The sequence below is a fragment of the Hippocampus guttulatus genome, chromosome 5, assembly GCF_054856545.1.
Source record: "Hippocampus guttulatus isolate MCC_2025c chromosome 5, RoL_Hgut_1.0, whole genome shotgun sequence".
NCBI lineage: Eukaryota > Metazoa > Chordata > Actinopteri > Syngnathiformes > Syngnathidae > Hippocampus > Hippocampus guttulatus.
This window is the reverse complement of record NC_141265.1, coordinates 21,194,720-21,221,996: the sequence shown is the minus strand read 5'-3', so window position 1 is coordinate 21,221,996 and position 27,277 is coordinate 21,194,720. Positions and strand designations below refer to the sequence as shown.

At 40.1% G+C, this 27,277-nt stretch overlaps 1 protein-coding gene across 3 annotated transcripts in view; it reads left to right on the top strand.

Annotated features, from left to right (window-relative positions):
• The first annotated feature begins 106 nt into the window (after positions 1–106).
• Positions 107–27,277, top strand: part of zfr (zinc finger RNA binding protein) — a 29,853-nt gene continuing 2,682 nt past the window's right edge. Inside the window, exons 1-19 of one of the 3 annotated variants that reach the window (XM_086110757.1) lie at positions 107–219; positions 367–448; positions 4,900–5,179; positions 6,591–6,732; positions 7,100–7,318; positions 10,903–11,141; positions 11,673–11,879; positions 12,158–12,461; positions 13,693–13,871; positions 14,723–14,842; positions 16,720–16,865; positions 17,457–17,622; positions 19,092–19,315; positions 21,095–21,245; positions 21,660–21,801; positions 23,702–23,799; positions 24,527–24,622; positions 26,123–26,234; positions 27,121–27,218. In XM_086110757.1, coding sequence (XP_085966883.1) covers positions 183–219; positions 367–448; positions 4,900–5,179; positions 6,591–6,732; positions 7,100–7,318; positions 10,903–11,141; positions 11,673–11,879; positions 12,158–12,461; positions 13,693–13,871; positions 14,723–14,842; positions 16,720–16,865; positions 17,457–17,622; positions 19,092–19,315; positions 21,095–21,245; positions 21,660–21,801; positions 23,702–23,799; positions 24,527–24,622; positions 26,123–26,234; positions 27,121–27,218 — 3,042 coding nt within the window. In that variant the 5' untranslated portion in view covers positions 107–182. Of the gene's footprint in view, positions 220–366; positions 449–4,899; positions 5,180–6,590; positions 6,733–7,099; positions 7,319–10,902; positions 11,142–11,672; positions 11,880–12,157; positions 12,462–13,692; positions 13,872–14,722; positions 14,843–16,719; positions 16,866–17,456; positions 17,623–19,088; positions 19,316–21,094; positions 21,246–21,659; positions 21,802–23,701; positions 23,800–24,526; positions 24,623–26,122; positions 26,235–27,120; positions 27,219–27,277 lie in introns of those variants that run through there. The other 2 variants (XM_086110756.1, XR_015100891.1) reach the window with 2 other exon arrangements.

Genomic DNA, 27,277 nt, shown 5'->3' with positions numbered 1-27,277 from the left:
GGGGGGGGGGGGGGGGTTCTTTCTTTCTTTCTGTCTGTCTGTCGGTCTGTCTGACTGTCCGCACGTCCGTCCACCCGTACGTCTGTCTGGCTTTTGCGCAGGCGCAAGAACGCCATTTCCGGGTACGACATGTAATATAAATACGCTGACCTACTCGATCGTCGATAGAACATACGAAACCAATGATTCCTATATGTCCTGTTGTATCCTTCACCTATGGTACGTGTCTTTACAGCATTCATGTTTTCTGTTAACGACGCTGTAGCTACAGCATCGACATAAGAAGTTAATTTGTCGTTGGAGCTTTCCGTGTAGCTTGTTGCTAGCAGTTAGCTTAGCGTAACCCTGTATGTCTGTCCTCCGCAGTGCCCAGCCGGCTTGGTGAAGATGCCAAAATGGCTACCGGCAATTACTTTGGATTCACTCATGGCGCTGCCGCACAGTATAGGTAAGGCGATCACATCTCAGTGAGCGTTCTTATGATCGAGGAGGTCGTCGCTCACTGCATGTGACGATCCAGTTTACGTTATAGTTGAATGCTTTCCGCTGCTGCCATTGTTCATGTCGGGGGGAGGTGAGAGTATCCCCCTGCTCCATTCGGATGTGAGCAGGCATTCAGAGGAATTCATCCAGTGTACTCGGTCAGAGAAGCACGGATCGTCGGCATATTATTTCCCGCAGCGGGTTGTGACAATTTATATTGCCTGTCTACCAGAATTTCACAATGCATTGAAGAGCTCTAACTACAAAGCTGGGTTTCGTAGCAGCATTGATTTTCCCTTAGGACAAATGAATTATTTCAATCACAAGCAGGTGATACAAAGTCAATTTGAACCCAAAGTAAATGATCAACATGCGACATAACACTTCTGTGAAAACGGCATTTCCAGACTTACCTTAAACCAAAGGTCATTTAGGAGTGAGTAATAGTTTTCATATCCCGTAGCTGTCCATGTAATGGTCGTTTGCTGCCAGAGCACATGTGAAAAACATGCACCATAGTGAAATTTTACGGTGGGTACATGCGTCCTCATCAAAGGTACATCATCACAAAGGCACAAAAAGATAATTTAAATAATCAATTCAGTGAACTGCATTGGTACAGCATCATAGACTGCGTGTTACAGAATATCAGCTTGTAGTAAACGTGAATCATATCAGACACACTCTGCAACATCTATGATTCCGGGGACCTCATATCGTCAAACAAAATAAAACGCCAATACAAGTGTTCATTTTAGCAGTATTTAGCACAGTGAATTTTCCAAATTACACTCTCATGATTTCACTACCATCTATATTTAAAAAGGCTTGGCCCAAGAAGAGTGAAATGTTTGTATATGTAAAATGTATTTTTAGATGGCTTCATAGTATTAGTGCACTCTGCTTGCATAGTTTTTGGCTCCAGTTTTTAAAATACACTAAAACATTTACATCTAAATATTTTAAGGCCACAGTCAACTTTAATTTAATTTGCTCCATCATTATGAATGTGTCAGTGTTGCCGGTACTTACTGCGAAGTTGAATGTAGTTAGAACTTAGTTGTCTTTCATATTAATTTGTCCATACATTTAAGAATTCAAACTGTAAGATAATTATGGTTATTTCAGAGAAGCAGACTAATCATGACTACAATTAGTGATTAGTCGATGAGCAAAATAATTGTTTGTGGCAGCCGTACGTGACATTTTAAATTATATACTGTATACAAGTGAAACAAAATGAAAGGATTTGGTTGAATAAAAAAAGAATAAAAGCCAATATTCGTTTTTATTTTGTTCTCTTTAGCACAGTGCCTAATTTTACTGATCTGGTTGCTTGAAAACGATGCTTGATTCCTGAGAAGAGTGAAATACATTGAAGTCTTTCTTTTTGCGTTTGTCAATACTTTTATTGTAGTCATAGTGCATCTTTGTGTGCAGTTTTTGGATCCATTTTGAAATGCATTAAACATTTACAGCTAAAAACGTTAAGGCCACTGTACTGTATCACCTTCTTTTAAGATGCACCATTATTTATAAACATGTCAGAAATGTATAAACAACTGCAATCTGCAAAGTTTAACAAGTTAAGCTTATTTTTAGTTTGCATTTACCTGTTAAGAATGTAAACTGTGCAATATGCTATGCTTTACATGTGATCCGATTACCTAAAAGATCATAACAAGGCCATAACACATGATGCGAACTACTCATCGGTGAAAAGAATCGGATTACAACCTTGAATTTTGCAAAATTTCCCGAGATGAGCTACAAAACTGTTGGAAGAACGATTTATGGATTGATGAGACCAAGAGTAACCTCTGCCAAGTATGAAGAAAGGACCTGCTTATGGTCCAAAATGCACATACTCATCTGGGAAGCATGGTGGAGATGATCTCATGGCTTGCACTTGCATGGCTGCTTCTCAAGCGGGTTCACTTTTCTTTATTGATGTAACTCATAGTGGTAGCAGCAGAATAAATTCTGAAGTCTACAAAGACTGTCAATTTACATAAAAATCCATCCAAACAAATCGTGAGAAGCTTCATCATGCAACAGGGGAATTATCCAAAACACCCTGCCAACACGATGAATCATCAGTCAAGGTGTCTCAGCAAAAAGCAGCTGCCTCACTCCACATGTGGATCAGATTCTTTTTTTTGTTTGTTTGTTTTAACAGAAAAATCTCAGAATTTCCAAGAAATAAGAATGTGATCATAAAACGGTCTTCAATTTCATGGACTTGACATTTTTAGGCTGTTGTATTCCTATAATCCCAGCCCAGAGTGAAGGAATATTTAGTTCTTTGTTTTGCACAACTTTTGAAGCCAGCTTGCAAAGTCATCAATACACTGAGCAACAGAGTTGAGGGTGGGAGTAATGTTTGTTCTTCCTCAGGGATAAGCGATGTTCACTTGTTTGTCACCTTACGACACTGAATTTATCATCGGTTTATTCTTCAGACACACCTTTTTTGTATTGATTTTATTTTTAAAATAAGGTTCTCTCTCAGGGATAGAAAAAACAAAACGGTGTGCGCCTGTGCATACAATGTCATATTTGGTTATGGATACCGATATTGTTCATTCAACTCTGCTGTAAAAAGCCTTAAGTAGAGTTCTTGCTATTGCTTGATGAAACGGTGACACAAGGTCAAGTCAAGCTTATTTATTTAGCCCTTAATCCCAAAACTGTCTCAAAGGGCTTCACATGCCCACAGTTGACAAATATTAACTACATCCCCTGATCTTAAGCCCCAGGAGGGCAAGGGGACCCCCCCCCCCAAAAAAAAAACCCCGGCCGAGTAAAATTCAGAAACTTTGATGGGAGAATGCCTCTTTCAGGATGACCAGGCTGCAACGGATGCCGAGTGGGCAACCTTTTACACAATATGGTGCTACACAATTCAGATTCATGTTAGTTGTTATAACATGAACGTCCATTTAATAAGATGAAATGCTGCAGGAAGAGGTTGGCCCTCCTCAAAATCTGACGCATTTCAAGAAAGAAATCTTCCTAGCAATGCCTCCAACGAGGTGGTCCACCTCAGATCTTTTACAGATAGCCGGTGCAGAGTCCGCACTGCAACGTTCAATTGGGTTATCTTCACCTGAGTCCACTTTCCAAGGAAAGGCAAGGACAAACGGAAGAAGCGGCGGTTGTACAGGCCAACATGCAGTTCAACTAAATGCACAGTATACAAATCAGTCCCGAGTCTTGCTTCCTTATTTCAATTGCCTCCTTGATCCATCTTTGGAATTTATTGGTTTCTGATGTCATGGCTTTCCTTTTCTCCCAGTCCATAATGTGAATATATCTTCTGCAGTGGTCTGTTATGGCTGATTTCTTGCTCTGCTTTATGACGTCGTCTTCTAGTGTAATGTCCTGTCATTTCTTTTTCGCATTCTGTTTGATGCTCTTTTTTTTTTTTTTTTGTGGCTGCTGAATGTTTGTCCATGATTTCCATGGAATTTCATAGATTATGTTGCATTTCTTGTCCGGTGTTATGGTATCTTTTGGGTGCACATGTTGTCGCTGCGATTGGCTGGCTACCAGTTCAGGGTGTACCCCGCCTACTGCCCGAAGACTGCTGGGATAGGCTCCAGCACTTTTGCGGCCCTTGTGAGGATAAATGGATTAGAAAATGGATGGATGGAAGTTGTTGTCATATTTTCAGGTATAGTTTCCTCCAGTATGGGTTTGATGTTTTTTTCATGATGTGTTGAATCAGTAGTGTAATTTGTCCGACACCCGGAAGTGTCGTGTTCCTGTTTAGGTTTTGTTTTTATTGCTTTTTTTTCCTGTTGTTGGTTTTGTCTGTCTTGCTGTTTTCCTTTGATGGTGGCCCATTTGGTGTATTGTTAGAGTGTGAGAGCGTGTTGTATAAGTTTTCTTTCTCCTGTCTATCCATCCGTATTGCCTGTTATGATGTTATCTTGTAAAATGTCCTGACTACTGAATGTTTGTATGCCATGGGATGTTCTGACATACAGAGGAGGTACTGTCAGTATGTGTGGGCTTCCTGTAGATTGTAATTTTTATGCTGCCGTTTTCGGTGGTGTGAATGTTTAGGTCCAGAAAATCTATTGTCCGGGGTTTCTTCTTCGTGTGTGAATTGAATGTTTCCAGTAATGTCTTTGTCATTCAGCAGATCTGTTACTACTTGTGTCCGCCCCATCTTTATTTCCTATATGTCATCAATGTAGGCTCTAAATTTCTCCGTTTTTTTACATTTTGTAGAAAGTATTCATTCTGTCTCCCTGAGAAAAGACCACAGGCTGGCTTCTGCAATAGTTGTAATGGGGTGTCTTTATTGTACTTGGAGAAATAATAGAGCTCTTTTGTTGCAGTGAATGTTTATGACGCCATAAGATGCAACACACTACTAAACACTGCTTTTGTGTTTTCTCCTGCCAGTCAGCAGCCAGCTGCCGGGGTAGCATACACCCATCCCACCACGGTGGCCAGTTACACAGTTCATCAAGCACCTGTGGCAGCTCACACTGTGGCAGCAGCGTACGCTCCCACAGCAGCGACCGTAGCCGTTGCTCGGCCTGCACCTGTCGCAGTGGCTGCTGCTACTGCTGCAGCATATGGTGGTTACCAGCCAACCCATGCTGCAGCTGATTATGGCTACACTCAGCGGCAGCCTGAAGTTCCTCCACCACCACCACCAGTCACCTCACAAAACTACCAGGTACACAAGTTGATTTTTTTGGTCATATCTGTCGGAGGGAACTAGGCAGGAGCACAACACGACATTGAACTGGCCTAGCCTGATTGCACCTGTACTCTCTGAACCCCTTGAGGGGTCAGCATTCTTTTGTTATAATTCAAAATGCCCACATTTTTTCCCTACAAAATCTGCTGCACTGCCTCTCTTTAAAATTGACTGCTTAGCTACTACACATTGCCAAAAAGACCGATGTGGTGTTTGTAAACTAGGACGGCGTATTTTGATGTTGAACATTTAGCAGCTAATGACAACTATGTATTTGTTATAACAGGACCACCAAACTGCGTTTGTCCATGCACATTTAAATAAATTTAAAAAAAGGCAGTTGTACTTTCTTAATCCATTTCAGATTATCTGTAAATAATTAACATACTTAATGAACATGGTTGGCTCTACATGCCATGAAGTGCAAGAGGATTAAAGAAGAAAGAAATAATTAACAAGAAAAGTCAAACTTTTTTTTCATCAAAATTATGATTCCAGACAACATGATCTCGTGATTGCCAAAGCTTTTTTTTTAAATTACCTTGTTTATGTATCAAGAATAAGATTCATGAAAAGTTGGTTATGTTGAAGTGGCTAAAGCCACAGATTTTTCTTGCATTGTTATAACCTGGGCTTTAGATTGATATTTGACCAATTTACAGTATAATATACTTGTAATACATCACTTTTGTGTGGCAAAATTATGTTGTCATGTTGATTTATAAGTTTGAACCTGTAATTCTAGTAGAGAAGTAAGCTCTTTGCAATTCATGATTCATTCGCTTGTATCTTAATCTCCGATCATCTATCATAGATCTGATATTGTTTGTGATAAAGATAAATGAATTGCTGATATCAATTCAGTAAGAAGTAAAAATGCCCAAATAGGGGCAAGTTTTGACAATAAAGTTGTACTTGACTTGCCTTTTGACAATTTTGAAATGTTTAATTCCTCAATGAAAACATGTCATGCCACGTCCCATATGTCATGTAGAAAAAGAAAAGTGCATGTCAAGTTAAGTGTTTATCTACTCTTGAAATTTGTAATCAAAATAAAGTAAATGGACAACAAAAATGTAATTGTCGATGTAGAGTACAAAAGTAAAAAACATTACAGCACTGTAATGAAAGTGAAGTGCATGTAAACTTAATATTTCTTTACTCTCAATGAAATGCGAAGTGATAGTTAGGTCGGGGTCAGTCCAACCGTCACTCAATTTCTTGAGTCAAATGATATAGAATGAATGAAAGGAATACTTTCTGTTGCGCGGGTTTTGTCCTTCTGGTCAGAATGCACTGCACTGTGAAGGCCTTTGTATTAAAGATTTGGGAATTCCTAAAAAAAACAACAACACAGGAATATGACTGACATTGGTTGAATTTTCAGGACTCCTACTCGTATGTCCGGTCCACCGCTTCTGCAGTGCCATACGACAGCAAGCAGTACTACCAGCAGCCAACTGCAACTGCAGTGGTGGCGGCTGCTGCTCAGCCACAACCTACTGTTGCAGAGTCCTACTATCAAACAGGTATAAGGAAATGCTCTCTTGAATAATCAATACATTTTTAGCTGTCTGTAGGTTCAATTAAGTTGATTAAAAAATAATTCCACATCACTGTTCTCATTTTATACTACTATCGAACACAGCTTATGTTTTCTAGCTCATAATTGATGGTAAAGTAAATGGCTTTGTGTGAAATTTAATGACTGGGCTAAGACATGAAATATTTTTTCCTGCATGACATCACAAAAAATGGCATATGTAAACTTGTAACCAACCTAAACATTTGTAATGTTGCCCCTTGGGCATGATGAACAAATGTGACATATGACAGTTAAATGTTTCAATTGTCATGATAATCAGGCCTACGAATGTCTACTTTTCGGTTCATCAGCCCCCAAACCAGGTTATACTCAGGGGGTAACATCATACACCCAGACCCAGCAAACTCGTCAGGTGACTGTGATAAAGCCAGCTGCACCCAGTCCTGCTACGTCCTCTTTCTCCATCTACCCTGTGACCACCACTGTCCATCCTGTGGCTGCTGCCGCTTCTGTAGTCCCGTCATATTCTCAGAGTCCAACTTACAGCACAAATGCTGTCACCTACTCTGGTAAGTGTGGGTTTCTGCACACTTTTTATGCCACATCACAAGAAGGTAGCTGCTGCGATGTTCGAAACGCGGACACTCCTTTTGCATCAAAATTATGTCTGTGTATCATGGACAGATTGGTTCAGGACACCACACCCGTCGGTGCAGTTAACGCATGCACGCAAACAAAACAAACATCTGTTGTAACATAAAATTATTTATCATTAAAGCCCATTTGCAGTACAATAATTTAATTACTTTGAATTTATTGCTGACTTTGTCAGTGTTGATGACTGTCAATAAGTTCTTGGAAAAACAACTGCACTTTCCACATCCTTTTGGATTGATTTTTTTTTTTTTAATTGCGTACTTTTCACAGAACCCATAGTCATATCATTATCAAGATTGTTGACAAAAATATTGGTTAAATTTTAGCCGTATGGCACAGCTCTATTAGCAACGTATGTTACAATAACAGCTATCAAACGGCGCTACTTGCCATGCTCTGTGATTCACATTGAGTAGTAAATGTTTTACTGGTACTTCTCGAAATGATGTGTGGCTCAGAGCCAAATGCACACCCGTCGAACATGTTTATCTGTCCTTAATTCCTTGTGGGGTTTATGTCAAAACCACTACATGATTATATATAAATTAATATTCGGCATTAAATATCATGTTGGAGTAAACGTATACTTTTCCAGCAAACGTCTATCCAATGTGACAATTCTCCCCCAAAATCACATACCATATTGGCTCGAATATTGGCCTGATTATATTCAGATTAAGATTAAATAAATTTTTATACAGAAAATAATTACAGTACATCTGAAACAAATAATTATAATTAAAGTTGTCAAACGATTAAAATATTTAATCTAATTAAAAATGCAACTGTCATAATGAACCAAAAAATTAATCGTGATTACTCACGCATTTTTTATCGTTTCTGAATTTCCTTTTATATTTTTTTGTCCTATTATTTCCCCATTTTAATGCTCTCATCAACATGGAATCATGAATCAGTTTTCTATGTGCAAAATGCAAATATTTACTGAAATAACAATTTCGATTTTCAATTTTACATGAACATTTTTCACTTGGAGCAGTTCTTCACACATAATCTCTCACAATATTACTGTCCATCAACAACAGTGAAAGAAATGTTTTGTCACACAACAGCTGCTTTAACAGCTCTTTTTATGGAACCAAAACTGAGCAATGTAACAAAGTGCACATCTAAGGTAAACTAGTACTCAGCCTATAGGGGATTTAAGACATGGTTGCATACTTCGTTTTTCTCAAGTTTACTTTGAACTCAGCAGTCAGGCTATGTTGATTCTGTTGGTCCTTCTTGCTCGGAAGTCTCTCTACGGTTTTGTGTAGACATCATTTCGGATGACTACACTTGGTTAGATGACAACACTGGAGACGTTTTATTTTCAGTGTGTTCGCTAGGTCGCTACCACTGCACCGCTGAACTCTCAAGGTGCCGCAGCGCACTGTCGCTGTCAGACGAACACAGAGAAGCTCCACCCGCTTTATTTATATGGCCACGGAACACTGTAACCTTCCACACAAAATAGTCCCAAACAAGTAACAATCGCGTCAGTTTCAGTTTGAGTCGAGCTGTGGACAATGTTGACAGGCTTGCATGCAGTAGCCATACATTTAGCATACTATGGCTTCAGCAAATTTGTTCTTCGTCGTGTTCGGCATTTTCTTCGCTTTGAAGTGATCCATAGCTGTCTGTCTGAGACGAGGGGGCGGAGTACTCGCGTCAGGTGTGCTTGGCCATTAAGTGGTATTTCAGACTCGACGTGCAATGATGATAGCTCAGTTTACGACTGCAAAACATACAGGTAACTTTGGTCTTGTCAGTGGAACAATCTGGCAACTTTTTAAAAGTAAACTTTCCATTCATAAACTCTTTAAGTATCCATTTTCGGTGTCTCGCGCTGCCGTGGCTGGCAAAACAAACGTGCATGGACATGTGCACCGCGCTTGTTGTTTTGTTTCTGGTTTATTTATAGAGCAACGTAACATCCGCTGTGACGTCTGCCGCGTTAATCTCGCGAGAAAAAATTGAATCCCGTTAAAATTCATTTAAATGAATCCCAATAAAAACGCGCTAAACTGACAGCTCTAATTATAATATATTTGAGAGAAACATCATGTTATTTTGCCTCATTCAAATCTTAATATCTGAACATTTAAATATGTAAACTAAAATGCAATCACATTCGTAAATGAATGGCTTCTGGTTTTTGAAATGTAAATTACATCATAACTTCTCCTCAGCTGCCGGTTAACCTGGCCGATCTTCGACTCACTTTTCTCCAGATTGTCACTATGTTTCTCCATTTTCTTTTATTTTCTTCCCTTTTCTTTCTTAATGCTATTTTTTATTTTTCTTCTTTGTGCTACTGCTATTTTTATTTTTATTCTTCGTGGAGTCAAGTTCAGCATTCACTTCAATGATATCTGGCGCCATATAGCATCAATGCAAAAAACACCGTCTTATATTCGGGCCAATACGGTAATAGCCATTCTCGACTTTGGATTCCCCCCTTCAAAAAGATATTCTCTTGTGCCTGATTTCAAACTTGATCGGCAAATTGGTGCAGTTGTCAAATCCAGCTTCTTTCACCTTAGACAGCTGGCCAAAATAAAACCTCTCCTCTCACATGAACACTTTGAGACAGTAATTCATGCCTTTGTCACATCCCGGCTCGATTACCGCAATGCCCTTTACTTTGGAGTCCGCCAGTCCTCCATTAAGCGCCTTCAGCTGGTCCAGAATGCCGCTGCTCGCCTCTTGACTGGTACTCGTAAGAGGGAGCACATAACTCCTACTCTGGCATCCCTTCACTGGCTCCCCATACATTTTAGAGTTATTTTCAAGATCCTCTTATTTGTTTTCAAATCTCTAAATGACCTCGCACCACCTTACCTCTCTGAGCTCATCCGCACCTGCCCGCCGCCTCAGGTCTGCAGACCAGACATTATTAGAAGTACCAAGAACTAAACTGAGGCTCAGAGGGGATCGAGCCTTTTCTGTGGCTGGTCCCTCTCTCTGGAATGACCTCCCACCAAACATTCGGCAAGCCTCCTCGCTGCCCATCTTCAAAACCCTCCTCAAAACTCACTTGTATTCTTTGGCATTCGACTCAGCATGACTTAGATTTGATCTTGGTTTTACTGTTTGGTGCTTTCTACCGCCTTTATTACCGATTTGTCTTACTGTTTATTCTGCATGTTAAATTGCTCCATGTACAGCACTTTGTATGCAGCGATGGCTGTTTGAAAGTGCTCTATAAATACAGTTGACTAGACTGTAATTACGGTAATAGAACAGAAAGACAAATGCATCTACATTTACAGTCTGTAATAGGTTATTTATATGTAGCATTATTTTTACAGTTCACTTTTAGTCAGATAAATGCACATCTTGTGCCATTTCGATTAAAGTCCGCAGGACTCTATCGACCTTGCTATTGTGTTCAGTCTACCCCACCACTTTCCTAATCTAAGATGGGACAGCCTTCAATGAAATGATGGAAAGATCACAATGACACCTTGCGAAATATCTGTTTATTTTGTAGGAACCTCATATACAGGCTATGAAGCAGCGGTCTATTCAGCAGCATCAAATTATTACCAACAGCAGCAGCAACACCAGAAACAGGCGGTGGCAGCTGCGGCTGCGACAGCAGCATGGACTGGAAACACTTTCACAAAGAAACCTCCCTTTGAGAATAAGCAGCTCCGGCCCAAGCAGCCACCAAAACCCCCCCAAATTCACTATTGTGACGTTTGTAAGATCAGCTGTGCTGGCCCGCAGGTGAGTTGTAAAAGGGAATTGGCAAAAAAGTATTTTGTGTACTTATACAGTTGGATATTAAGACAGTGGTTACATTTCTGGCGTGTACGCAGCAGCGCAAACTGCATGTCATTCCATTTGGTCATTTGGTTTCATTCGATTTGTAATACAAGATTATCTTTGTGTTTACTCCATATAGGACGTGCAAACAGCCACATTTCTCCCTATTTTCTGACGTCACAGACCAAAATAGTAATTGAATACCAATTTGTTTGCGCATTTTCTGCACTGTCTATTTGAAGCAATGTTTGGTTTTGAATAATATATAAATGTCACATTTTGAATCTGATTAATCAATTAAGTGAAATAAATCAACAGATCAAATGTTTATTGAAGAAAAATTGGTGATTGTTGCTCTAAAAATGAACATTTTACAGGCAATCCCCATTAAAGCCCTAATTGCAACATCCCAAGCCAAACCTGTTTATTCAATCAGCAAATGGTAAAAAGTGTCTGAAGGAAATATTTTTTGAATTTCCATGAATGTTACAGACCTACAAAGAGCATCTAGAAGGCCAGAAACACAAGAAGAAGGAAGCAGCACTAAAGGTTTCGCAGAACAGTAACAGCAGCAGCGGTAGTGGCGGTGGGTTATTGGCCCGAAGTTCTCAGAACCAACTCCGCTGCGAACTTTGTGATGTTTCCTGCACCGGTGCAGATGCTTATGCTGCCCATATTCGAGGAGCCAAACATCAGAAGGTACGGGAATAATTCGATCATTGCATTACATCAGTATATGCAACATAGATGGTTTTTGTGTGAATAGAACATCGGTCAGTTTTGTTTAGGTAGTGTTCAAATGTTGTTTGTGATGTTATTGCTTCTTTTTAGATTAAATAAGATTGTGTTGGTTTATTTTGGTTGTTGGGGTATGAACTAATTCTCTTGATTGAAGCAGCCAACTAGTTCAAGCTGATTTGATGTTGGGTGTTTACTTGCCAAAAAAGTGTTTCTGAGCTCATTTTTATTTCTTACAGGTTTTGAAGCTTCATACCAAACTTGGAAAGCCCATTCCCTCTACTGAACCCAGCATGGTGACTCAGACTTTGTCTTCAAGCACATCTGCCCCAAGCAAAACCATCACTTCAACCTTGAGCAGCTCCTCTGCCAGCAGCTCTCTTGGTGTGGCTGCCTCCTCGTCCAGTACTCCCTACCTAAAACCTGTCAACCTGGTCAGCAGTAGTGCAAGTGGTGTCAAGAATCAATTAGCGAGCAGTTTGTCTGCTGCCAATTCTACCATACCCGGAAAGAAAGTCAACACACCTAAGATTAATTTTGTTGGTGAGTTTAAAAAAAAAAAGATGATGATAATTATGCTATGTGGCGGATGATATTTGTCCATGCGAATGTTAACCCACTGCCTCCACCGCTCAGCAAAGTAGAGTCACACTGAATAGGACCTATATATCTGGGCAGGCACACAGCAGTGATTGCTCGATATACTGTCCTATCTCCTCCTTTTCGATGTCAGACTGCACACACACAATGTCATCGCTGTAGTATAGGTATCTGCTACTTTTATTCTAAAAACCCACTAAGAGTTTCAGTATAAAAACTGACATGATAAAACAAGTTCTGTGGTGAACCAATACACATTGAAGTGTTCAATATGTGAATCATCAAATTTTGTCAATTAAAAAAAAGGGGTGAGGGGGTGGAAATATAGAACTTTTGAGTTACCGGTATTACAAATAACAATTGGCACTGATTTGGTTGAATGCTCCATAGAATCTAAATGTATATAAAAAGCATGAATACACCTGTATATTTCAAAAATAATTTGAGGATAAATTGGATGCGTGTTGTTTTTTTTTGTGTGTGTGGTTTTTGTTGTATTTTTTTGCATTTTTGATTTGACTTTTTATTAGGTCTCCCGTAGGAGAAACTTGTCTCGGATGACAGGCCCTCTGTGCTGCTACATACATTGAGCAAAAAACATACACATACACAGCACAACATAATTAGGACAATTACATACAATACAAGACAGTATATACTCTACACACATTGGACACTACATTTCAGTCATATGCTGGAATGTAGATTGTTTAAAATGTTGTTTGCCTGTTGAATAACGGACTGCACATATATGTCCTGGAAGCAGGGGGTGGGGGCTGCCCGATTACCTTCCCTGCTGTCTTAACCAAGCTGGTTATCTGAGCCTTAGATTTAACAGTTCGGAATAACCAGTTGGTTTGGGAACCTAAGCGCAGGACTGATTCGATGGTTGCTCTATAAAAGATTAACAATGCTTCTGCCAACTCCAAATATCCTCAGACGTGGCAAAAAATGAAGGCGCTAATGGATCTTCAAACAGACATTTGATACACGTGCCTGCCAGTTAAGCCTGCAATCCTACTCCCTTGAACATAATAACTGTGTTGAATGAAGACTGATTTCTTTTTTTACTATTTTATCTACCTTATTTTCTGTCAAATTATTACTGTATATGTTTTATGTTCAATAAACAACAACAATCCATATAAATCACATTTACATGGTTTCATTGCAGGTGGGAGTAAATTGCAAACTACCTCGAAGTCCGAAGAGTGCAAAGGCGAAGCCCCCAAGATTGCAATGTCCTCAAGTGCTGTCGATGTCAAAACAGAGATTTCAGAATCTCTGTCTGCATCGACCCTGGCTGCACTGCAGAGTGATGTCCAACCTGTTGGCCACGACTATGTTGAAGAGGTCAGCTTTGTTGCACCTGTGCATGCCCAGTTAAGGTCACGTTTAATAACGAAAGATGTTTTAAAAACACGATATTAAAAGACGTGTATTTTTTGGTTCTCTCTGTCCGACATGAAATCGTGAATTATAGGTTTTTTAAATTTCGATTACCAAAATCATTTCCATTTGCCAAATTCCAGAATAATTCAACTCAACTGTATTTATAGGTCACTTTAAAACCACCACCACTGAATACAAAGTACTGTACATGGAGCGAAATTAATTCACAAAAACAGACAGTAGAAGGCACAAAAACGGTCAAACTAAAAATCAAGTCTCACGCTGAGTCAAAAGCCAAAGATTAAAAAAGAATTTTAAGATGAGTTTTAAAGATGGGCAGATAGGAAGCTTGCCTAACCTTCAGCAGGAGGACATTCCAAAGAGAGGCACCATCAACGGCAAAGGCTCAATTCCTCTCTGCTTAGTTCTCTGTGCCTCTAATAGTGTCTGGTCCGCAGACCTGAAGCACTGGGCAAATACGTAGGGGCGGAGGAGCTCAGAAAAGTAATCTGGGCTGAGGCCATTTAAAGATTTCAAAACAAATAGGATCTAAAAAAGAACTCTAAAATATATAGGGATCCCAGAGTAGTAGTTATGTGCTCCCACTTACGAGTTGCCAGTCAAGAGGTGAGCAGCAGCATTCTGGACCAGCTTGATGGAGGATTGGCTCATTCCAAAGTAAAGTGCACAAAAAGTGGTTTGTCTGTTTTGATTAGACCGTGGGAGGGAGAAGCATGTGTGCCTTGTGTATGAGTGTATGTAAACATCTGATTTCAACTGTATCAACTGGAATATGTGAACCTGATTTCTAGGTCCGAAATGATGAAGGCAAAGTGATCCGCTTCCATTGCAAGCTCTGTGAATGTAGTTTCAATGATCCCAATGCAAAAGAAATGCATCTAAAGGGACGTAGACATCGCCTGCAATACAAGGTTTGTTTCTTCACCTTCATTTATCATCCTTAAACCCTGCAAATGTATAAATAACATGGGAGAAGGCATCTATTTCCAACAATGGCTCAGGATCTGAGACTTACTTCACTTTGAAATGTTTGTCCACCTGTTTTAACTGATGTTTGACATGATGACCCAATCCGCTATTGTGTACTTGGTCCAGTTTCTTACAGAACATTCTGTTGATTCTTATCAAGACTGATGACAAAAAAAATGTTGACCAGCATGTTTACACGTAAGATAGAAGCATGAGCTAATTGAACTTATTAGTTGGTTATATTTTGTGGACTCTTATTCACATACTTTTGGATTGAGCTATTCCACATCCTTTTTTGTAACCGGCTTACTGTATTACCTAATTCCACTACGTGTTTCTATAACGGTGTATTCCCGTTCGGGATTCATTAAAGTGTAGCTGTGGTGGTCATCGCGAAAAATATATATGGTTCATTAAGAAAAATTGCATCCAAGTGCGTTTTGATTACACTGGTTGTTTTAAAGCAAGCTGAGACTCGCTCGTGGGACTTTTCTGGCACCATGGTAGTTTATGCACGCAGATATACTTGTTCCTTCTTGGCCTGCAGGAAGCAGAGCTGTGACGTAGCGTATATCGAAAGCCATCTCTGCAAGATGCCAGCGGTCCTTCAATCCGTCACTGACGGACACCCGTATTGCTTACTTCTTCCAAGATGAACTTGCTCTTATACACCTCCCTCATTTTTTTCCTCTGTGGTAATCAAATGCCCTGTAACCAAGCAATTCGAAGAGGTAGAAAGACAGGATAGAAAGTACATTTACTCAGACACAGTATTGCAGTGTGTTAATAAAATAATACAAAACAAATATACACCATCCCCAATTTCACAAACAAAATACATATTACCCAAATGCATGTAAATAAATTAAAATGCCGCAAAAGATTTTTCCTAGGGTCATTAAAAAAACACTTGTAGTCGTTACATGGATTTTTGTGAAAATTAAAATGCATTAAATATGATACCCATACCCAGAGGCATTAAACATTCTAGGCAATTGATGGAAAAACATTGGGGAAGCGTGACTGTCAGATAAAGGCAGCATATCAGATGCTGCACAGTAGGCGGAAGCCTGCTTGTGACGTGGGTACGGTTATATCCTTTCCGTTAAAATACATAAACCAACCGGGTGGATCCCCCCAGTTTGGGAAGCCCTTTTCTATGGTGACTTATTAGAGTCCTCTACCGAGGTGAAAAAAAGAGGCAGATTTACATCCAAAGGCAAGCATTGAAAGATGAAGTCCATCTCTCACTCAATGGGAATCTAAAAGGTAACTTTATAAAGGTTTTTATTCATTACTGGAATTTGAATCTGAGGATCCTGCTGACTCGTATTGTTTGCCCATTTCTTCTTGACTTTCCTCAGAACACTCCATTTTATCCGCAGCAATATAGCAACAATGACAATCTGGCATGTCACGCAATAGGAAACTGGTGTGTGCAAGGAAACACGCAGTCAATGACGTGACATCGCTTCGGTTCCTAACGTGACGCCTTGCATTGAAATTAACCAGGAGCATTGCGGGGGCGCTCTTTTGGCAAATCTTGCAGCTGTTGTGAAAGCACTCTCCAAACAAAAATGTATTGTAAAACACGAGCCACAATAAAATGGGAACACCAGATATTTATCAAACTACTCATTATTGTTCAGTTTCCCCAACAAAACATTGAAACGGGCCATCGAAGGTACACTGTATATGTCCTCAGGAATAGTGATGAATTAACATTTCACATTCTGCGCTTTATGAAGTTATGAATTACGTTCATGGTCAGTAATGATGCCAATCGACCACTTTTTGTTGTCTTTGTCCAAACGTTCAGAAAAAGGTGAACCCAGATCTGCAGGTGGAGGTAAAGCCTAGCATCAGAGCGAGGAAAATTCAAGAAGAAAAGATGAGAAAGCAGATGCAAAAAGAGGAATACTGGAGAAGACGAGAGGAAGAGGAACGTTGGAGAATGGAAATGCGGTATGGTTGCTGTGATTTCTCCTTTTTAATGGCAAGAATATGGAGTGGACAGTAAGGAGTTTGATGTAGCTACATTACCTAGAGCAGTATTTTTCCCCCCGCGAAAAATCTCAGCACACAAGCAAATGAAAATATCACGCAGTTTGACAGTTCATATTTTTGGCCCGAACAGCATTCAGCTTCAATTCGAGGGTGTTGACATTCAAGTCAGATAAACAGTGTAGGGAAGTACAACAGTTTAGATATGTGCATCCCGCTTTCAAGGACCAGCAGTAATGAGACAGCTGGCTGCTCAGCTTTTCCATGACTATGACACTTTGTTTGTGGATCTCACCAGGGTCCTCCATTAAGCCTTTTGGGTGGTGGCCCTGCCAGAACAAGCACTCAACCTGGATATTCATGATATAATTCAACAAGTTTAAAAGATTATACTGTAACATTCAGACAGCGCTTCATTCAGTCAGCATACCAGCAATGCGTCCTGACAATCTGAGACCTACTGAAAACAGACTTCAGATCAGTTTTATGTTGCGACCTTTGGAAAGGCTGGTAAAAGACAACGGTAGAAATTCAGCTGCAACTGATTTTCAGGCGATATGAAGAGGACATGTACTGGAGACGTGTGGAGGAAGAACAGCACCACTGGGATGAGCGCCGTCGTGGACCTGATGGAGGGTATCCACAGGGTCCACCTGGCCCTCCTGGTCTACTTGGAGTCCGACCTGGTATCCCAGGTTTGCAGCCACAGGGTCCTCTGGTAAGGTCAAGTGCATTTCCCTTGTGGATAAATAAACTAGCCGGCCATCATTTAGTACAATATGCCACAATCTGAAGCCCAGATTGCCTCCAGGTGGGCGTTGGTCATGAGAAAGAATTGCCTTCCCTGGGTAACCAAAGAATAAATATAAAAATAATTAAACTGTTATTTTTTTGCATGAAAATATCCCAACATGACAATTTTTAGCTATGTCTAGTGCAGCAGTTTTTTACATAAATACTAGAGGGCTGCAAAAAAAATCTAATATTGATAAAAACTGATATTGAAAAGTGTTGGCAATGAATTCGATAAGCAATTCGTGTCGCGCGATTCTTGCGTCGCATTTTTATTGCTTCAGTGGCACTTTACTTCACATGTCACGAAGTGCATATGAGTATAGAGGGAAATGCACACTCGTGTCACGCAAATGCTACAATGGAGAAAGTCACTATAGACCGCTACTTTATTCCATTTTGAAATGAGGAAACCTAATATTAGTCTCTTTTGGTGCTTGCATATTTTCCGGACTATAAGCTGCCCCCTTTTCCCATCCAACTTTTTTTTGATAACTCCGCGTTTACAACATTGGCATAATCGTAAAAAATATATACATATTACTCATTACCCTCTAGATTCCTATTCTTTGCCCGTGCCCTCGGTGAATTGTACACAAAACAAACTCTGAATGAGAATAATGCTAATGATAAAACATATAGCGCAACAGCTCTGATCACAAGATACAATTTCAGACTCCTGAGCGCTAACAACTTACGGTGACGCAGGTCACGCGCAACTGTAGGTTAAAGATGACCTGCTTTATTTTCTTTTTTTAAATACTTTTTTGTGAATGTGAGACTGATTGAATGATTTGGGTGCAGTGTACATCAACACAAAAAATATCTTCCTAACATGCACAAAGACACACAAATGGCTTTTTTTTCTCCTCTACACCCCCTCGCAATCGACTTGGGACCAGGCCGCGATCTACTACTCGATGTCATGGCCGCCCCTGATCTAATACATGCCGTTTTGTTTCTTTGGTATATACTACCGCCACCTACTGTACATATATAGTTAATGCAGCATTTTCAAGCAAGCAGATGAAGCCTGCTGTTGCCTGTTTTAACCCCCTCGAACAAACGGTGTATCGTCATTCGTCAGAAAGTCAGGCATCCGTCAGTGACAGACTGGATGTGACGATGTAACGTGATGCACAGCTTCCACTGTTAAACAGTCTGGGGTCTGCGTTGTCATATTTCACGCTTCATAACGTGCCATACATTTTTAATTTGAGACGGGTGACCATTTTCACTTCCATATGATCAGCAGAAAATTATATGGTCGACCCCGATTGGATGTTCAAGCTTCAACTTAGTTTTAGGATTTGCCATCAAACACATAACTCGACTGCACTTGACTAAACCTTAAGAGATGAATTTTATTGAACTTAAGACCTTTGTGCTCAGCAGCCCCTGCGCCGACCCGACTCGTCAGATGACCGCTATGTCATGACCAAGCATGCTTCAATCTATCCCTCAGAGGAGGAACTGCAGTCTATTCAGAAGATTGTGTCAATCACAGAGCGTGCCCTCAAACTGGTTTCAGACATAATAACAGATGAGGACAACGACAAGGACAAGGAAGAAGACAAAGAAAAGAAAGAACCACCAAAAGATAGGTGTGACATCGACAGGTATGCAAGCAAATATAATTTTTGATTGTATTCAAATGTACAGTAACTGTAAACCTTGCAACGTTGCATTTAATGAGTACCGGTATGTTGTTTTTGATTGATAAAATGCCATTTTTCTTCAATGCGGTACAATTGCATTCATAAAGGGTTCCCGCAGAATTAATTTCACACACGAGCCTTTGTGGTTTGATTTTGAAATGGATTCTTTTCGGTATTACTGCGTGGCTGTTACCCAGAAGAAGAGAAGGTCAAAAGTCATCTGGGAGTTCGTATCCTCTAAATGTGTGTGACCCAGAAGCATATAAATCGTATAAAATCACTAATAAATTACGCTGATTAAAATTGTATAAAATAATCCACCAGCTCACATGAGTGGCTTGTAGCTAGCAACCAGCTGTTGCCGGGGGGCTGTTTGCCCCCCCCCCCCCCCCCCCCACACACACACACACACACTTGTAGGCCAGGTAGGCTCACGACAGCTGACATGTTGCTTTTTCAAAAGGCAGTTTTAATAGGTGAAAATGAGTTCGATTCCAGCTCCGGCCTCCCTGTGTGGAGTTTGCATGTTCTCCCCGGGCCTGCGTGGGTTTTCCCCGGGTGCTCCGGTTTCCTCCCACATTCCAAAAACATGCGTGGCAGGCTGTTTGAACACTCTAAATTGTCCCTAGGTGTGAGTGTGAGCGCGGATGGTTGTTCGTCTCTGTGTGCCCTGCGATTGGCTGGCAACCGATTCAGGGTGTCCCCTGCCTACTGCCCGGAGACAGCTGGGATAGGCTCCAGCACCCCCCGCGACCCTCGTGAGGATCAAGCGGTACGGAAGATGAATGAATGAATGAATGAGTACAGTAGTGTACTCTTACCTTAGGTTCTGACAACCGGACACAAACTCTTTTTCCATTTCCTTCTGAAATGTACAAAATGCAAACTGCACAATAGCAAACTGGCAATGGAAACAGCATTTTGGAAAACCTCTTGAATATTGCAAAAAAAAAAAAAAATATATAGGTTTTACTCTCTTATGAGTTGGTTTTTGTGCCGTGTCAATGTGGAAGTCTTTTGCAAAAGTGTTTCTACTCGTCATGTCACCCCGCACGAGAGGTTCAATATTATGTTGCTCGGGACATTCTGAATCCGTACCTCTTTGGTGAATTCCTTGTTTGCGATCCTCACCCAGAAATCCCTGACACGTGGCCACTGCCATACCTAAATACTTTGTCTTGGAACGATCATCCGCTTCCTTCCTCTTCTGTTTAAAACAGTCAAGGCAAAGTAATCATCACAGCTTGGAGGTTTCGCAAACCACTGTGGGCATCCATCCATCCAAAAACAAATCTCCCACAACAATATTTTATGAGAATTATGGAATCTCGCGAGGCGGGACGTTATGAGAATTAGGCCTCAGAAGCCAAACATTTTTCAATGGAAACCCCGACAAGTAGATTTTATTATTTTATTTTTTTAATGTTACTTTTCTTTTGCGGAAAACTGTAATGGACACCCAACTCGTTGCAGTTCCTACTGATCTATTTTTAACAATTCAGTCTTACTCAAATATTTCACAAGGCAAAATGTGACTAGTTTTAATCATCCTGTTTAATTCCTGTTCAACAAATACCATATTAATCAGATTGGTGCAGGGAATGCATTCTTGCAGAAAAATATTTTGTTTCCCTTGAAGTAAATGAAGGAGGAAATATTTTTGTATTTGATTTAAACTTATCTCAATGTTGTCGTTATGATTGCTGTTTCACTTACAATCTTTGTTTTGTATCTATATAGAGCCTTGAAAGGTGTGATGAGGGTGGGAGTCTTGGCAAAAGGTTTGCTTCTTCGTGGCGACAAGAATGTCAACTTAGTCCTGCTCTGCTCAGAGAAGCCCACCAAGAGTCTCCTTACACGAATTGTGGAGCTCCTCCCTAAACAACTAACAGTACTGTCTTTTTAATTCCCATTTCATTGATTTCTCAACTGACCAATTTAAGCCTTTCAGGGACAGCAGTTACTACAGTGGACAGCTTTTCGTGTTTACAGGTTGCATGAAAGGGTTATTAATTAATTGGTGCTTGCAGCTCAATAATTTCAACCAAAAAAAAAAAATCTTCAGATTTGACAAACCCAAATTTTTTTTTTGTTTTGTTTTTGTTTTTTGCAACAATAATTATGATTTGTGCCCAATCGAAGGTACTTAGTGCCCGAGTTAGCTTTAGGCTTTAGTCTGTCTGTGTTAGCTGTTTATAAATATATAACCGTGGACTTCATACAGGCAGTCAAAAATCACTATGGTTCCCTAGCACTCCATATGCTTGTTGTTTTGATTCCTTTACATGTACGTGTATCTTTCCAGATAGTAGCACCAGAAAAATATGATGTCCAAGGGTCTCTCCAAGAAGCAGCCATCATTCTTACATCCTGTACAGAGCCAAAGATGCAAGTGACCATCACTTTGACTTCACCTGTCATCAGAGAGGAAAATGACTGGGACGGAGGTCTGGCAAGCCATAACGGCTTATCTTATTCCTCCTGATATTGTCGTTGCTATTTCCCGAAGAAATCATTTCCAGTATGTTGGTTCACACTGAGAGCTCTGTGCTGCTGGCATGCCACAAAAATATGTTGGGCCTTAAAGAAGCAACCTGGCACCTTGTTCTTTCATGCCAGAAACATCTGGCTTCTAAAGTAAAAAAAAAGAAGAAAACGAGCCTCTTTCTTTCAGGCTTTGTTTGTATAAATTCTTGTAAAACTGCAAAGGGTTCAAATAATTTTCTTGGACATATTCAAAGTAAGGTGGGAGGCTAAAAGACCCCCCCCCCCCTTTAACTTGTACTCTATTGCAATTGCTGGAGAGATCACTTTTGGGATGTAAAGCAAAAGAGGGTGCCAGCAGTATTGCTCTTGAGTCTTTCCGCTCTTTAACTCTTCTCAGATGCTATCCCTTTCAAGCAGAGCATGATCAGTGTTTGCATTGTGATAAATAGTTCTACCTTGGAGAAATTTTGTTTCCTGTGTTCTCAGGGATTCTGGCTGTATTTTAATTAGAATATATTTTTAATTAAAAATATTCAAGGATTTTCTTAATATTTTTTTTCAGGAATCAACAGTAACAAACTTTTGTTTTTAAATGTAAGATATAATCCTTCATTGTGTCATGCAAAGTGTAGGGTGTTTCTTTTGTTTGTTTGTTTTGTTTTTTTGCAACCCAGCATTCAAACCAGCATTTGGCTCATGGCAGATCAGAATCCCCTCCACTGCAAATGAGGAGAAAATCTACTTTCCACAGGAAACAAATCGTATTCTTGTGTTCTGGTGGCCAGTTCACCATGCTGTCTCTTGATTCAAAGTGCTCCCCTGAGTAGATCTGACATGTTTTGAATTCAAAATGTAAGGGATACGTACCTCCAGCAATGCCAGATTCACACGTCTTAGCACCTTAGCCATGAGCTCTAATCTTGGAAATGAGACGAATAATTGTTTTCTTAGGGGAGTATTATTGAGGCTAAGGTATGAAGGCTTTGGTAGACTGGTTGGTAGGACCTGTGTACAGCCTCTGACAACCATTGTCTGTTGAGGTCTTATTCAAGCCCACTGATGCCAGGTATGCATGCAGTGATATCCTAACCTCTTGATTGCTGGCATTGTTTTTCTCTCCTTCAGCACTCATCGCTACTTCATTTTGGTCATTTTTCATAGTATTCATATGTTGAGCAAAATGACCCGTTTTTTTTTTTGTTTGTTTGTTTGTTTGCTTTTGCTTTGACCAAAATAAAAAGAAAATTTTCCATTGATTTCTCCCATCAGAGATTTAGTAGGGCCCAACAGTTCCGGAAGGATTTTTGACCAAGGTTTTCCCACACCCCAAAAATGTTGCCACACCTACCATTGCCATGCCGCTTTTTATCAGGTCGCTGTCATAGGTCTCGGCCTTTACTTTTCTCTTTACAACACATTTTAATGGTCATCCAGATCCATCATCTTTCCCTGTGTTGAACTGAACGTCTACTTGTTCTCTTGATCAGTGAAGAAAAGTAAATTTTCAACAACTCTTATTACCTGATAAAATGGTAATGGCTGCAAATAGCGTCAGTCTAAAGTAGCGTGGACTCAGTTGCTCGACTATGGTGGTTTCAAAATAAAGCAATCTACGATATTGAGTCAAAATCTAAATCAAATTAATTTGCATCCAGTCTTAGTGTGAAGTTACCCAGTAAGTCAGATTGTTAATGGTGTTATTGTTGTTCATAGTATTAATGTTGAAGAAAACAAAATGTGGGTTGCTTTGTAAAGAATCGTTGGTATGTGTGGCAATGTGTTTGCTCTTTGCCAGCCTTGCTGACCTGGTCAAACACCCATTCCTCATCAACATTTTTGACACTTCAAATCCATTTTTAGATGTAACTTCGGGTTTGGTGAAAGACCCAGCGGACGTCTTGGACAGGCAAAAATGCCTTGACGCTCTGGCTGCTCTGCGCCACGCTAAGTGGTTCCAGGTTCGGAACATCATTTTACTTTATTATTGTAGCCTTATGAGATGCATTATTTGTTGAGTTTCTTTTGATTGTACACATTTGAATCTCCTATTACTGAGGAAAATATGCACTTAAAAAAAAAAGATGCCTTTGATGAATTTGATTCGTGACCATTTTCTGTCCTAAATATGAATGCTGTCTGAAAATTGGCATCCTACTTTTTGTCTTTTCAATTGTATTTGCAAAGGATTCCATAAGGCTGCACGATAACTTGCACCAAGTTGTGCGACAGAGTTTGTATCTTTTATTCGATTTATGTACGAAATGGGGATTGAGAGACAAAGGAAAGTCTGATTAGTTTCCTGTGATGCCACTTCCCGTGCTAAATCACAGGTAAATTATTTCAGACTTCCTGCGCTCCTTCAGTCTCCATTCTCTCTCAGATGAATTCTTGTATTTTGAAAGACATGTTTGTGGGTTTCCTTGATGAACCTTGGGGTCACGGTTTAGAAGATGGCAAGGAAAGTCCTCATTTCTTGTGCATCTTGCAAACTTTGAACTCTCTTACTAACTGTGGAGGTACAAGACTACTGGCAATGGCAGCTGATTGCAAGTTTTGATGGCTCATTAACGCCTTAAACCATACTCAAGCTTCCATTATGCACAGTAGTTGTTGGACCGCTAAGAATGAATTCCACAACTCTTTCTTGATTTACCACATGAATGGATAACTTTATTATATCACAAGGCTAGAGCAAATGGACTGCAGTCGTGCGTGATTATCATTCGGATACTCAGAGACCTCTGTCAGCGAACTCCAACCTGGTCGTCCTTCCCAGGATGGGTGAGTGTCCCCCCTTCTTAGGATGATGACTTGCGTGACAAAATGATGACAATCACAAAAATCCTACAACGGTCTTGTCCATAGCTGTGACTAATCGGGCACTGTTAGGTCTGTGGAAATACTCTTAGGAATAATTTATGCTCTCAATTTCTGACCCACGCTTCAACTGACAATCCATTTTTATTTTTTTTTGCAAAGAAATCCAATACACACATAATCAACCTCACCTGCGACACGAGTGAGGATAAACCATACAGAAAATGGATGACAGATGGATAATATATTTCATGTACATATAATGTGGTTATATACTGTATACCTGGGTTCGATCGAACCCCAGGGCTTCGACAGAGCCTCTGCCATGGAGGTTAAGATTCAACATGTCAATTACCGGTAGTTAGGACACGCCCGCTTGGCCATCACTGGTTGCAGACAATCCTATTACATTGCTTGTCCAATCAGTGCTGCAGAAAATTCAGTTCGCTCAGTCGTCAATGTGTGACGGTAGTGATTGTACCTCGGTGATTTATTATTTTTAATTTTTATTTTTTAAGAATGTTTTAATACACGCTATGTCGAGCATAAAAAAAAAAAGTAGTCAGACGAATATGTACAACATGCATCACACAACGGGATGGGACTCGGCGTCCTATCTGCATGATTTGTCATGCCAAGTTGAGCAACTCTCGTCTCACACCGGCAAAACTGAAGGAACTCGTCTTGAATCCGATTTTAAATTTTCAGTAAGGGTTCAGTCAATGTGCATATGAACTGGTTGGGTTCGGTACCTCTCACAAGGTTAAGAACCACTTATATATATATATATATATATATATATATATATATGCATTTGTCAAAGTAGACTGTTACTTTTATTTTCTTTCGTTGCACCACTTAAATTGAAATAATTCCGGGATGGACATGTTCGTTGTGACTTGGGGAAAGTTTTCTCTGAAGCACATGGGGCAAATATGGTTTTGTCCAGTACACAATTTCCATTTCTGTTCTCAAGCAGGTAGCAGAACTGCTCTCACACTGCTCACCTAAACGAGTTGGGAGGCTCTGCAATTTCAGTGATATTAGTTTTACGAGCCATGTTTCCTCCTCTCTTCAGGGTCTACGCTCCTCCCGTAGTTGAACAGAACTAGCATTAGCGGCAGATGCAATTTTGCTCAGTCTGGTTCAATGAAAAACGGTAAAAAGTCGTGGCATGACAAGCAATTGGAGGAGGCTTGCTGAATTTATTTTCATTCTAGGCTTGAGTTTTTTTGACTTTTTTTTTTTTAAACGAACTTCAAATTATTATTGATATCAAGTGTGGTTGAACCTTGAGCTTGTATGGTATTACCTGGAATAGATTCATAAACTCCAAGCTGGAAAGGGACATGGAGCGCTTAAGGGTGTGTCATACACTTACTATAATCAACACTGTCAGTTGTCAAAACAGTTTATAGTAATGTTGGGTATCTAAAGCTGGAAGCTTTTCTCCGCCCCTTTTAGGCCATGGAGCTGCTCGTGGAAAAGGCCATCAGTAGCGCCTCTGTACCGCTTAGCCCGGGCGATGCATTGAGGCGCGTCTTTGAATGTATTTCATCTGGGATTTTACTTTCTGGTAAGATTTCATGATTTTATTTCTTTTGATATATATTTCTTTAATGGGATTATTCTCGATGCTTATTTGGCATCTCCCAATATTTATTATATATACATTTTGTCTTGTCCACCTGTGGCATATTTTAAAGCAGGATTTGCACTCTGGTCCATGCAGACTTTTTGTTTGGGTGGGGGGGGGGGGTTCCCCAGCTTGTCCTAACTGTTAGAAATGGAAACATTTTGCTGACACAACTATCACAGTGCCGCTTATTTCTTAACTGGTTGCGGACAACCTCAAAAGCTTGGAGGCGCCGTCCACGACAGGTAGCCGTGTGGTTGGTGGCAAATGCACCGCCAACTGAAAAACAAAGTGTTACATTGTGTAACATAAGCCAGCAACTGCCTAAAAGCCGTGTTTTCTTTTATTTCGCTCGTCCCAATTGTCGCTTGAAAGGTGCGGTCCATAAGGGCATGTTGTATCATGCAGAGTGTACCAAATGGTACTGACCCAGAAATACACAATAATAATATCACAGGTTACAGATACTGACACCCACTCCATTACTTAAATGAACAGAATAAAACATACGTACGAAATAGTATAACATCTTTTATTGAACAACACCCAGCATCAAAGAACTAAATAGTGCAGCAAAAATGGTTTCTATACTGTAATTGTCATAAAAAAAAAAAAACAATTGCTTTTGTTCTAGCTTTGGTTTGATCTGGAGAGGCTTTTCAAACGCTGCCAGAAGTTGCTTTTGCAGTAGTTGTTTCCTTGAAGTCGTTTAACATGTGAAATAATCATCAAATAAATGGGTTGGCTTAGTTCCAGCTTTTAACTTTCGTCCGGCATCTTAGTAAATTCACATTGATAAAGACGTGTGATGTGTTTGTTTCAACAGGTGGGCCTGGACTGATGGATCCCTGTGAAAAGAGTACTGTCGACACCCTGACAGCTATTGGAGAGCAGGAGAGAGAGGACATAACACTAAGTGCCCAAGTACAAGCTCTTAATTATTCTTCTGTACATTTTCTGACGTTGCAAAATGGCACATGTGT